Source organism: Oncorhynchus clarkii, chromosome 22, assembly GCF_045791955.1.
Source record: "Oncorhynchus clarkii lewisi isolate Uvic-CL-2024 chromosome 22, UVic_Ocla_1.0, whole genome shotgun sequence".
Lineage (NCBI taxonomy): Eukaryota > Metazoa > Chordata > Actinopteri > Salmoniformes > Salmonidae > Oncorhynchus > Oncorhynchus clarkii.
This window is the reverse complement of record NC_092168.1, coordinates 21,428,903-21,441,744: the sequence shown is the minus strand read 5'-3', so window position 1 is coordinate 21,441,744 and position 12,842 is coordinate 21,428,903. Positions and strand designations below refer to the sequence as shown.

Sequence of the window (12,842 nt, the reverse complement as noted above, 5' to 3'; positions counted from 1 at the left end):
TGCTGTCATGTGTTGCTATCATGCAATGTTGTTGTCTTAGGTCTCTTTGTGTAGTGTTGTATGTTGTTGTGATGCGTGTTTTGTCCTATATTTTAATTTTACTCCCAGCACCTGTCCCCGCAGGAGGCCTTTTTCCTTTTTGTGGGCCGTCATTATAAATAAGAATGTGTTCTTAACTGACTTGCCTAGTTAAATAAAAGGTTAAATAAAAAATAAAACCATTTTAAGATGGTCATGGTTAAGCTCAGACACTTCAAAATCAGTCCCTCTCCACTGGTCGATCAGTCAATTAGACTTCAGCAGGGCTACATGACACACGGATGTATGATCCTCTATGGTTGATCTGACACTTCCACAGCTAAGCTACCCGACACGTCATCAATGACACCAGTCAACCATCAGTTTGTGTATTGGCATTCAATAGATCAACACACCGAGTTCTCACTGACATTGAAATGGTAGGTTTTCGTCCTCTTGCCACTAGCTAGTATGGCTCATGTGCAGGACCATTTATTCCTCAGAGCACCAATATTGTTGAAGTACTATTACTGGATCCACAGGCAGCCCCCCCACCCCCCATCTCATTTCCCAGGTCAAAATTAACAGTCAAGTACAAGCAATATGGCATTTCCATGAAAAGGCCCCATGAGCACTAATGTGAAGTTCATAGGGACACATTACATTTGGTGTCAAATGAAAGCTAACAATATGGAAGAAAGTGAAATGTACAGGGGCTTGCGAAAGTATTCACCCTCTTGGCATTTTTCCTATTTTGTTGCCTTACAACCTGGAATTAAAATATATTTTTGGGGAGGGGGGTTGTCTCATTTGAGTTACACAACATGCCTACCACTTTGAGGATGCAATATATTTTTAATTGTGAAACAAACAGGAAATAAGACAAAAAAATATTGAGCGTGCATTACTTTTCACCCGCCCAAAGTCAATACTTTGTAGAGTCACCTTTTGTAGCAATTACAGCTGCAAGTCTCTTGGGGGTATGTCTCTATAAGCTTGGCACATCTAGCCACTGGGATTTTTGCCCATTATTCAAGGCAAAACTGTTCCAGCTCCTTCAAGTTGGATGGGTTCCACTGGTATACAGCAATCATTAAGTCATCCCACAGATTCTCAATTGGATTGAGGTCTGGGCTTTGACCAGGCCATTCCAAGACATTTAAATGTTTCCCCTTAAACCATTTGAGTGTTGCTTTAGCAGTATACTTAGGGTCATTGTCCTGCTGGAAGGTGAACCTCCGTCCCAGTCTCAAATCTCTGGAAGACAAACAGGTTTCCCTCAAGAATTTCCCTGTGTTTAGCGCCATCCATCATTCCTTCAATTCTGACCTGTTTCCCAGGCCCTGCCAATGAAAAACATCCCTACAGCATGATGCTGCCACCACCATGCTTCACTGTGGGGATGGTGTTCTCAGTGAGATGTGTTGGGTTTGCCCGACATAGGGTTTTCCTTGATGGCCAAAAAGCTACATTTTAGGCTCATCTGACCAGAGTACCTTCTTCCATATGTTTGAGGAGTCTCCCACATGCCTTTTGGTGAACACTAAACATGTTTGCTTATTTTTTTCTGGCCACTCTTCCGTAAAGCCAAGCTCTGTGGAATGTAAGGCTTAAAGTGGTTCTATGGACAGATACTTCAATCTCCGTGGGGAGCTTTGCAGCTCCATCAGGGTTATCTTTAGTCTCGTTGTTGCCTCTCTGATTAATGCCCTCCTTGCCTGGTCCGTGAGTTTTGGTGGGCAGCCCTCTCTTGGCAGGTTAGTTGTGGTGCCATATTCTTACAATTTTTTAATAATGGATTTAAAATGGTGCTCCGTGGGATGTTAAACATTTCTGATATTTTTTTATAACCCAACCCTGATCTGAACTTCTCCACAACTTTGTCCCGGACCTGTTTGGAGAGCTCCTTGGTCTTCATAGTGCCGCTTGTTTGGTGGTGCCCCTTGTTTAGTGGTGTTGCAGACTCTGGGGCCTTTCAGAACAGGTGTATATATACACAGATCATGTGCCACTTAAAGTCCACCTGTGTGCAATCTATTTAACTAATTATGTGACTTCTGAAGGTAATTGGTTGCACCCGATCTTATTTAAGGGCTTCATAGCATAAGGGGCACGCACCACTTTTCCGTTTTATATTCTTTTGAAACAAGCCATTTTTTCATTTCACTTCACCAATTTGGACTATTGTGTATATGTCCATTACATGAAATCCAAATAAAAATACATTTAAATTACAGGTTATAATGCAACAAAATAGGAAAAATGCCAAGGGGGGTGAATACTTTTGCAAGGCACTGTATTCTACAAGAACCAATATCACTGACTAAAAACACAACCTTAGGGAACAATCCTAGGATAGCTTTTCAGAATAAACTTAATCCAGTCTAAACTAATGTATAGAATGTATTATACAAAAGACAAAATTCACAAATTATACAGCAGAGTCGTGTCTTAAAAACTAATACTGACTCAATAATCCATGTTTATGTGCGGAGCTAGAAAGTTGTCTATCAGAACTATTACAATGTAAATGTTCTTTGAATCCGTCTTCCTGCACATTTCAAGACATGGCATATGGGGGTGTAGTGAGATACCCAATGGGCTGGACAATTCTCATCCCTCATCAAGAAAAAAATGTATACTAAAAACTTAGAAATCAATTTTCACAATGGAAACATGTATATTTTATTATTGACATGGCACGGGTGACCGAGAAAAACTAATTGGTTCAGTTTAAGGCACTAGGGATGGGGGTATGAATGATGGTCAGATGAGATGTAGTCATTGTTTGTGTGTCTGTAAGTTGTTATTTGTATGTATAAGTTTGTATCTAGACTTAAAAAAATAAATTAAAAAAAACGGAATAAAAATGAAAGAAAAAAAAGAAAAAGAAAGCTGAGCCTATATTTTTGAGAACTTAAGGCATATTTATATATATTTATTTTTTCAACCATTTTCCACCCTAAAAATGAGGAATAACCAAATGCTTTGATTTCAGGTCAAACAGATGGAAAAGGGGTTTTAGAAAATGTTTAGCTGAAAAAGTCTTAAAAATACCAACTAATTTCAATATTTATATTTAGGTTTTGCCAAATCATTGACAGAATTACCACAAAATCTAACAATGTTTGCATTTACTGTCACCAACCTCCTCACCCACTGAGCACCGACCAACACAGGAAGTCCATGGATGTTGAAAAGTAGTTAACATTTCAGCAGTCCAAATATTAGGGCCCTATAAAATCCATGATGCGGGGAATGTGGACGGAATCCAGACATTAAAACGGAATTCAACAATATTCAAAAATGTATTGAACATAGTAGGAAATCTACTAAATCTATTGAACTTATTAGAAAATGTATTAATTTTGCTCAATATTATTATAAAGACATAAACAAAATGCATCAGTGATTCGTATTTTCCTTTAACTTTATAAGGAGACATGGGAATACCCGGTCTGTGTGTGTGTCTCTACCACTTTGTCTAGTGGTTAGCGATTATGCTAATAACCATCTTCTGGTAGATGGAAACACTCTCAAAAACATTTTCAATGAAATGTTAACTACAAAGTAGCCTATGCCTACCTGGCAGAAAGATATAATGATTATTAGCATCAATCCAGTGGTGATTTGTTCAGAAAACTTAAATAAGTATTTTGCTGGTGCTTACTTGAATTAAAGGGCATCTACACCCAAAGCGGAGAAAACTGAATTTGAAGGAAAAATAAACAGAATAAGGAAAAACACAACTGATTTAATAATGCCCTAAAATATGAAGCAATAAAAAAATTGTTACATGCTTCGTCCTTTTCCAGATAAAGTCATAGACGTCTGTGTCACAAGTTTGTACAGTACAATACAGTAGAGTAGAGTTTAGTACAGTAGATTACAGTATAATTTACTGTGCTGTGCTCTACTAAGATGTCCAAACTTGTGAAACATAAGTCTATGATTGGTACAGATTTGGTCAGGTCCGGACCAACCAAATGTGGTCTTGTTTGGGGCGAGCTCATTAGAATAATAGCCAGTGTGTAGAATAAACACCCAAACATGAAAATGAGGATATTAGTGTGTACTTATTCAGGACCTACCACCATGAAGAGAATCAGGGACCCGTGATGTCATTCTTATACCAGCATTCTGTTACTGGGTGTTAATCCACTTCACTTACTGTAGTTCAAAGACCAAAATATACTTTTTCTTCCAGCAGACATCTTTGAATCCTAATTTCAGAGTAGATATTTAAACAGAGTTTTACTGTCATTCTGTAACCCAACTTTACATCTACTCTGTTCAAGTAAATGTCTTTCTGTTAAAATGTCAGTAGAAACTGTTAAATGGTGCATAGAGTTGTACCATTTGTTTAACTTTGCAATCAATGGTTTTTGTTTGGCATACATTTTCAAGTGAAAATCGAAATCTCAGCATCATGCGGTTACCGTGGAAATGCCCATGTGGTAATAACGCCATCTTGTGCTCTGGTTAGGAAAAGGTGTAATTTTCACCATTTGGATACACCTATCAGATACCATCTTGGAGACACCTTTCTGATCTACACAAAGGCCTAAGCTAAGGTATAGCTGAGGGGTGGGGGTCTATTTGGAATTCAGAAGGAGAGTGTATGGATAGGGGGGGGGGGTGGATGTGGAGAGATATGGCGGGAGAGAGCAGTGAGACGATGAGAGGACTAAACCGTAGAAGGCCGTTGAGGATGTTATTCAGCCAATTCACCACACGGTGGCAGCGAAACATTAGCCTGGTACAGATGTCCAACGACAGATTCACAAACCTCTCATCTTATTGACTCTAATGTCAAACATACATTCACATGCTTGTACACACACTTTGACAAGGAAAGGAAAGGATGGGAAGACAGGAAGGTATTTCCAGAAACACCTCAGCATTGGACAGATGAGGAGTATCTAAGTGAGATCAATATGGTTTGATTTCCTGCTAATCTATACAATTAAACAAGTGAGCCATCTGTCCCCGAGTTCACACTCTCCCCATGCCCACATAGAGCCGCCAACGCAGAGAACAGAAAACACACACACAAAGACAAGCTGCAATGCAGTCAACCAAAGTATCTAGAAATACAGTATATAGAAGATCTCCAAATTAACTGCTCAAGACCCTTCGGGAATTATGACATGCCAATTCCCTTTCAACCAATCATAGAAATTGTTACTACTGGGTGATAGATGTCTCCTACTTGGTGTGTGAGACAGTTTAGAGCCCAAGACCAAATGTCACGTCACTGTGCTACAGTAAGCTAGCACTAGTCTGTGGGGCGAATTGGGAAGTCGATAGCGTTACACGACAAATTTACTTCCCAATCAATACTGTGGATGTCACTTCGTAAAGAGACACATTCTCCCCTCACATAAACAGACTGGGTTGTCACTGAGAAATCTGCTCAGGATCAATGCTGTATTTCACACTCTGACTGACACACAGTCACATATAGGCAAAACCAGGGTCCTATTTATCAGGGCATTAGGTAAAACAGAAAACAAAGGTTTTTTTTTTAATTTACTGTACCAATAAAAGCGTCAAGTTTCAGCCATTGTATCCCAGCTCTCCTTCAATCCCTTCATCCCATTTAACCTGCATACCTCCCTCCCTCCCCCTGCCCTCCATCTCCTTTTCTTCCTTCCCTCTCCCCTCCTCTACCATCCCCTGTCCACTCCTCTCTCTACCCCTCTAGCCTTCACTCACCGATCTCCTTCCCCAGGCCTGAGTGCAGAATAGCCCCAGCAGAGGTCACCACAGCACAGCTCCTGAAGCCCCTCTGGCCCCCCTGTCTGTAGAGCTGCTCCAGGGCCAGGCGTGGCACCAGATGGGCCCAGCCCAGCGAGGAGAAGGGCTGCTCGGACCCGTCCAGTGTTCTCAGCCTGGCCTGATCCTTCAGCTCACACAGCAGTTCCCTGGAGCTCTGGGCAGCCCATCTGCGTCCTTTATAGGTCACGTGGTGTTTGTTGGCACTCAGGTAGTCACGCATAGCGCGCTGCAGCCGCGGGGACAGCATTCCAGAGGAAACACTTCCCCGCCAAAGTCGCTGCACCACCGAGGCCGACTTGGAGAAGTAGTACTCCTCTAAATCCTCCTCTTTTCCCCACCCATCTCTCTTCCCCCTACGCCCCCACACTGTGGTCCTCCTCCTGTGGCTGTTATTCATCTGAACCCCCTCCTCGTCCCCCTCTTCATCCTCACGTGAGGATCTGCGCTTGGTTCGGTTGGGCCCCCACTCAGCATCAGAGGGGGTCCAGGCGGTTCTCTCACGGCTGCGGGTCAACGCCTGGTCGGAGTGGGAACCCACGTTCTCCGTGCCAAAAGAGGACCATGCAGCCAGGGTCTGGGGGTCCAGGTAGTCCTGCTGCTGTCGGCTGCCCCCCACCCCCTCCTGGCTGATCCCGTAGGGACCGCTGTCTGAGCTCTGGCTCAGCTCCAGGCCAGGCTCTGAGGTGGTGGAAGTGGGGCTAGGCTCTGCTTCGGAGTCTGGGTAATGGTTAGAGTTAGGGTCTGGGTAGATGGTGGTAAAGGTGGTGTAGGCGGGTTCGGGTCGGGAGCCCATGACGGAGTGGTGCTGCTGGTGGGAGGCGGCTTGGATGGAGGACAAGCGCCGCGTGTCGGGATGCTGGGAGAGCGAGGAGCCGGCGGAGGTCAGGGCCTCGTTGTCCACGCGGGCGTCTAGGAAGTAGGATAGCAGAACCAGGAAGAGGAGGGCCCATGCCAACATCCCCACAAACACCAGCCTCCGCCACTGACGCATACTGGACTTCATCTCCTCACACACAAACACACCTATACGAACACCAGGCCGGCTCCAATCAGCAGTCAGGTCTCAGCTGAGAGGACAGCCAGAGGGCCTGCAGGGGTGAGAGGTCAAAGGTGACAGTCTTAACCTAAAGTGGACCTGAGGGTTTTGATTTTGGTTAAAAGGATACATCCCATCTTTTCAAAAGGTTTTTGTATTGGTGTGTGTGTTTCTTATTGTCTTTTCCAAGACTTACCTCGCCTGGTGCCCCTATTTCTTTTAGTCCATGTGTCTTCTAGGATAGAACGGAACCCTGGGAAATAAAAAAAAAAGGGTACAAATTAGGTAGGACCACACACACACACACACACACACACACACACACACCAAGATTAAATTAACTTGCCTGACACCTCAATGACACGGTTCTAGCAACCCTGTATAGCCTGTATTGTTGGAACAAATCTCTAGAGATGGGTGGGGGGCTCCGAGCTGAGGAGGAGCGGTCTCAGGGGAGTCCCTGTGGTTGTCCTGACTTCCAGACGTCCCACACTGGGAAGCCAAGATAAACCACTGGGCTAAACAGAGTCAGGAAAGGGGGTCAGGCTGGGTTGTGGCCCAAGGGAGGACAGAGAGAGGAAAAGGTACATGCACACCCTGGAATATGAAATCCAAGGGAAAGGATATAACACAGAGGGAGAGAAGAAACACATCCATATCAAAAACTACTCAAAGAGCGGAAACCTATGCAAATGGCATCTTATCACAAGCTTGGGGCAGTATATATGTGATAACATTTCATTTGCATACGTTTTGATGTTGAGTGTAGTTTTTTTATATTGAAGTGGGAATGTGTGGCTTCCCTCCCACTCTCTCTCTCTGAGGGTTTACAACCCTGCCCACAAGAGCTGTGAGTGCTGTGAGTCTCTGTGGTGCAGCTCAGACCTTTCAGGTTAGAGGCCAACCTGTGTAAATGTGCCATCTGACCTCCGGGGCAGTAACAACAGTGAGAAGCAGCCTTCATTGAGACTCACCAGCCAGACAAAAACAAAAAAGGTTCCTCATGGCAAAGTCATCCTGAGTGCTCCACTGGGGCCCGATGTGTGGGAGTGATATACATGAACAAATCCCTGTGTGTTTGTATGTGTGTGTGTCGAAGGGGGAGCATTTCACATGGCAGCAATCAGGATCTGTGAATCAGTAACTTCAGTCAAACAACACAAATGTGTACCACAGATTGAAAGACAGGAGGGCAAGGGAAATAGAGAGTCAAAGTGAATGATATAATTGTATACCGTAAAGATGGAAAAGAGAGAAATAAAAATGTATGAAGCAGATGACAGAGAGACAGAGAGGAAGTGTGAAGGGGAAAGAGGGAAACCGTAATGCATAGAAATGTAGAGAGTGAGGTAAGAGACGGAGACAGGAGGCAGGGAGAGAATGGATGGTCTTTGTCATCTTGTGGTGGAGAAGAGTAGGACTGATGGGTAAGGGAGGAGAGAGAGGAGTTGGAGGAGAAAGTGGGGGAAGAGCAGGAGGAAAAGGACAACGAGGAGACTGAGTTAAGCGTTAGCAGGCCGTTACCCCTAGGAGGTTCATTACGTGGTCGTGGTTTTACATGGCAGAGAAAACCACACAGAGAGAGAGAGAGCTGTGCTAGTTCTATTGTACAATGTGCCCTCTAGATACAGAGAGCTTTTGAACAATGGAAGAGGGGATGAAAAAGGAGGAATGTCAATGTGGCTTTGATTGGATTGTTGCCGGGAAGGTTGCCGGGAAGGAAGACAGAATGAATCTACCTGTTGGAGACCGATGGCTTAAACATTCACACTCAATACAATGTACACTGAACAAAAATATAAAAACGCAAAATGCAACAATTTCAAAGTTTTTACCGAGTTACAGTTCATATAAGGAAATTAGCTAATTGAAATAAATTAGGCTTTGATCTATGGATTGCACATGACTGGACAGGGGTGCAGCCATGGTGGTCCTTGGAGGGCATATTCCCACCCACTTGGCAGCCAGGACCACCCACTGGGGAGCCAGGCCCATCCAATCAGAATGAGTTTTTCCTCCACAAAGGGCTTTATTACAGACAGAAATACTCCTCGGTTTCATCAGCTGTCTGGGTGGCTGGTCTCAGACGATCCCGCAGGTGATGAAGCTGCATGTGGAGGTCCTGAACTGGTCTGCAGATGTGAGGCCGGTTGGACATACTGCCAAATTCTCTAAAATTATGTTGGAGGCGGCTTATGGTCGAGAATTTAACTATAAATTCCCTGGCAACAGCTCTGTTGGACATTCCTGCAGTCAGCATGCCAATTGCACGCTCCCTCAAAACTTGAGACATCTCTGGCATTGTGTTGTGTGACAAAACTGCACATTTTACACTGGCCTTTTATTGTCCCTAGCACAAGATGCACCTGTGTAATGATCATACTGTTTAAATCAGCACTGTTTAATCAGCACCTAATCAGGTGGATGGATTATCTTGGCAAAGGAGAAAAGATCACTAACGGGGATATACACAAATATGCCAACAAAATTTGAGCGAAATAAACTTTTTGTGCATTTTTATTTCAGCTCATAAGGCACGGGACCAACACTTAACATGTTGTGTTTATCTTTTTGTTCAGTATATATGCATGATATACTGTATTAGCCTATGAATTATTTCTGTATATAAACATCAATACAAGCCTCATAAAAAAGGTTGTAATTTGTTTGAAGTGGGTCCCAAATGTTGCATGCAGAAAACATTTCAAAAAGTTTAACTCGGGGCTCAAAACTGCAACCAAACCACTCATTTTTGCGACCCTTAGACTTGGCAGTGCGACACTTATTTTTCAATAAAGTCATCAGGCTTTCCCAAAAAACCTTTAAACCAATTAAACTGTTGAGTGCAAAGTAGGCCTACCTGGCAGAATATCATGATGATTTGCATCAATCGCGCGGGTATTTGTCTTGCAAAACTCTGCCATCACATGTAGTTTACACAGCACATTGTACAGTACAGGGCTAGCCAAACACAGTCTCTTGCTAGGCACGCAATTTAATTAAATTAAAAGGGTGATTGAGAGTGAAACCCTGAAAAATAAAAACTGAATTCACCAAAATATAAAACTGACTTTTAGATCCCTACAATTGTAGAGTGAATGTTAAAAATTGCTAACAATAACACCCTTTTTGAGAATCCGCAAACATCCCCCCGAAACAATCAATGTAAATAAGATAGTCAAGTTAAAATGCATTTGTGTATTAACGGTAGGCTATATGCTACTTGCACAGCCCGCAAATGAAAAATAACATTTAAAAGGTGAGGCACCACAGGCTGAAATGACATTTTTTCAATTTATCTATTGAGATTTTGGGGTATATTGTCCTCTTAATAGTAGTACAAATAAGGGGCAAAAACTGAATTTTGACCACATTCAAATGGACATAAATCCATAATTTCAAAGCTCACTACATGTAAATCATACATAATTTAAAAGCCCACAGTGGGGCAAAAAAAGTATTTAGTCAGCCACCAATTGTGCAAGTTCTCCCACTTAAAAAGATGAGGCCTGTAATTTTCACTTCAACTATGACAGACAAAATGAGAAAAAAAAAATCCAGAAAATCACATTGTAGGATTTTTAATGACTTTATTTGCAAATTATGGTGGAAAATAAGTATTTCGTCACCTACAAACAAGCAAGATTTCTGGCTCTCACAGACCTTCTTTAAGAGGCTCCTCTGTCCTCCACTCGTTACTTGTATTAAATGGCACCTGTTTGAACTTGTTATCAATATAAAAGACACCTGTCCACAACCTCAAACAGTCACACTCCAAACTCCACTACGGCCAAGACCAAAGAGCTGTCAAGGACACCAGAAACAAAATTGTAGACCTGCACCAGGCTGGGAAGACTGAATCTGCAATAGGTAAGCAGCTTGGTTTGAAGAAATCAACTGTGGGAGCAATTATTAGGAAATGGAAGACATACAAGACCACTGATAATCTCCCTCGATCTGGGGCTCCACGCAAGATCTCACCCCGTGGGGTCAAAATGATCACAAGAACGGTGAGCAAAAATCCCAGAACCACACAGGGAGACCTAGTGAATGACCTGCAGAGAGCTGGGACCAAAGTAACAAAGCCTACCAATAAGTAACACACTACGCCGCCAGGGACTCAAATCCTGCAGTGCCAGACGTGTCCCCCTGCTTAAGCCAGTACATGTCCAGGCTCGTCTGAAGTTTGCTAGAGAGCATTTGGATGATCCAGAAGAAGATTGGGAGAACGTCATATGGTCAGATGAAACCAAAATATAACTTTTTGGTAAAACCTCAACTCGTCGTGTTTGGAGGACAAAGAATGCTGAGTTGCATCCAAAGAAAACCATACCTACTGTGAAGCATGGGGTGGAAACGTCATGCTTTGGAGCTGTTTTTCTGCAAAGGGACCAGGACGACTGATCCGTGTAAAGGAAAGAATGAATGGGGCCATGTATCGTGAGATTTTGAGTGAAAACCTCCTTCCATCAGCAAGGGCATTGAAGATGAAACATGGCTGGGTCTTTCAGCATGACAATGATCCCAAACACACCACCCGGGCAATGAAGGAGTGGCTTCGTAAGAAGCATTTCAAGGTCCTGGAGTGGCCTAGCCAGTCTCCAGATCTCAACCCCATAGAAAATCTTTGGAGGGAGTTGAAAGTCCATGTTGCCCAGCAACAGCCCCAAAACATCACTGCTCTAGAGGAGATCTGCATGGAGGAATGGGCCAAAATACCAGCAACAGTGTGTGAAAACCTTGTGAAGACTTACAGAAAACATTTGACCTCTGTTATATACCCTTTTGGCAATGACAAAGTATTGTGATAAACTTTTGTTATTGACCAAATACTTATTTTATTTTTCACCATAATTTGCAAATAAATTCATTAAAAATCCTACAATGTGATTTTCTAGATTTTTTTCCCATTTTGTCTGTCATAGTTGAAGTGTACCTATGATGAAAATTACAGGCCTCTCATCTTTTTAAGTGGGAGAACTTGCACAATTGGTGGCTGACTTTTTGCCCCACTGTATATCCTCCAGACTTATATACCAGGGAATTGTTTCTTTTTTGTGAAAATATTATTCTAGAATACATTTTTTCTTGGAAAATATGCACTAAACAGATGCAGTTTATGTACATGTCTTTAGTATTTTACAGATAGAAAGATAGAGTAGATTGTTCACAAACTGGACTATACAAGTTTGATCCTGGAGTGTCTTAACAAAATGAAACCAAAATGTTTAAAGGCTAACTTCATCCAGTGCCAAGAAAAATGGAATTGGGGTATATGAAATATGTGCATATTTAATGATATATTGCCTAATTTGTATATTTTAAAACAACATTTCAAAAAAGTTGTAATACAAAAAAAGTATTATATTGGTGTCTGGAGGTTAATTGTGATTAAGGGAAAAAAATACCCCATTAGGGTGTGGTGCCTTGCCTTAAATGATGCGTGCATCATCCGCTTTCCCAGGCCAGTCTTCTCATTCAGGCCAGTAGCTTTCAGTTGGCACTGGCCCGGTGTGCCACTGGCAAATTTACCTGAATGTCAAGCCCTGCAAGGACATGCACATTTAAAAAAGATGTCTAGTCATTATTAGCCTGGTTCTATATTGAATGCAGGTACATCGATCAGGTCATTAAATTGGTGTGACCAAATCATGTGCTGGTGCCATAAGCTGAAAAAGTTGGTAGCCCCAGTGCCACCAGTGGAAAAAGTTAGTCTAGAGCCCTGTAACATGGATTATAATATTTTCTCTGAGTGGCAATCCTCCCTCATCAGTAAGTTTATCTATCCTATGCTGAGTGGGTAGCGGGAGATGTGCGGTGATTTATAAATTAGTGAAAAAAATAATAATAATTAGGTCTCAGGAGGTTCGGGTTTCTCATTAAAAACACAAACTTCAACCAGACAGGAAGGAGAGGAAGAAAGAAGTGTACAAGAGTGTAATGTATGAGTGAGTTCAGTAGTAGAGGGGTAAAGAGAGACCAAAATACTTTCCTGTGGCGTATAATT

The 12,842-nt window shown here is 42.6% G+C and overlaps 1 protein-coding gene across 1 annotated transcript in view; it reads right to left on the bottom strand.

Annotated features, from left to right (window-relative positions):
* Nucleotides 1-12,842, bottom strand: part of LOC139380585 (beta-galactoside alpha-2,6-sialyltransferase 2-like) — a 61,518-nt gene that overhangs the window by 10,609 nt on the left and 38,067 nt on the right. The window contains exons 2-3 of the mRNA XM_071123404.1: nt 7,032-7,088; nt 5,737-6,887 (exon numbers count right to left, since the gene is read on the bottom strand). Of these exons, the coding sequence (XP_070979505.1) occupies nt 5,737-6,802 (1,066 nt within the window). The 5' untranslated portion in view covers nt 6,803-6,887; nt 7,032-7,088. The remainder of the gene's footprint in view (nt 1-5,736; nt 6,888-7,031; nt 7,089-12,842) is intronic.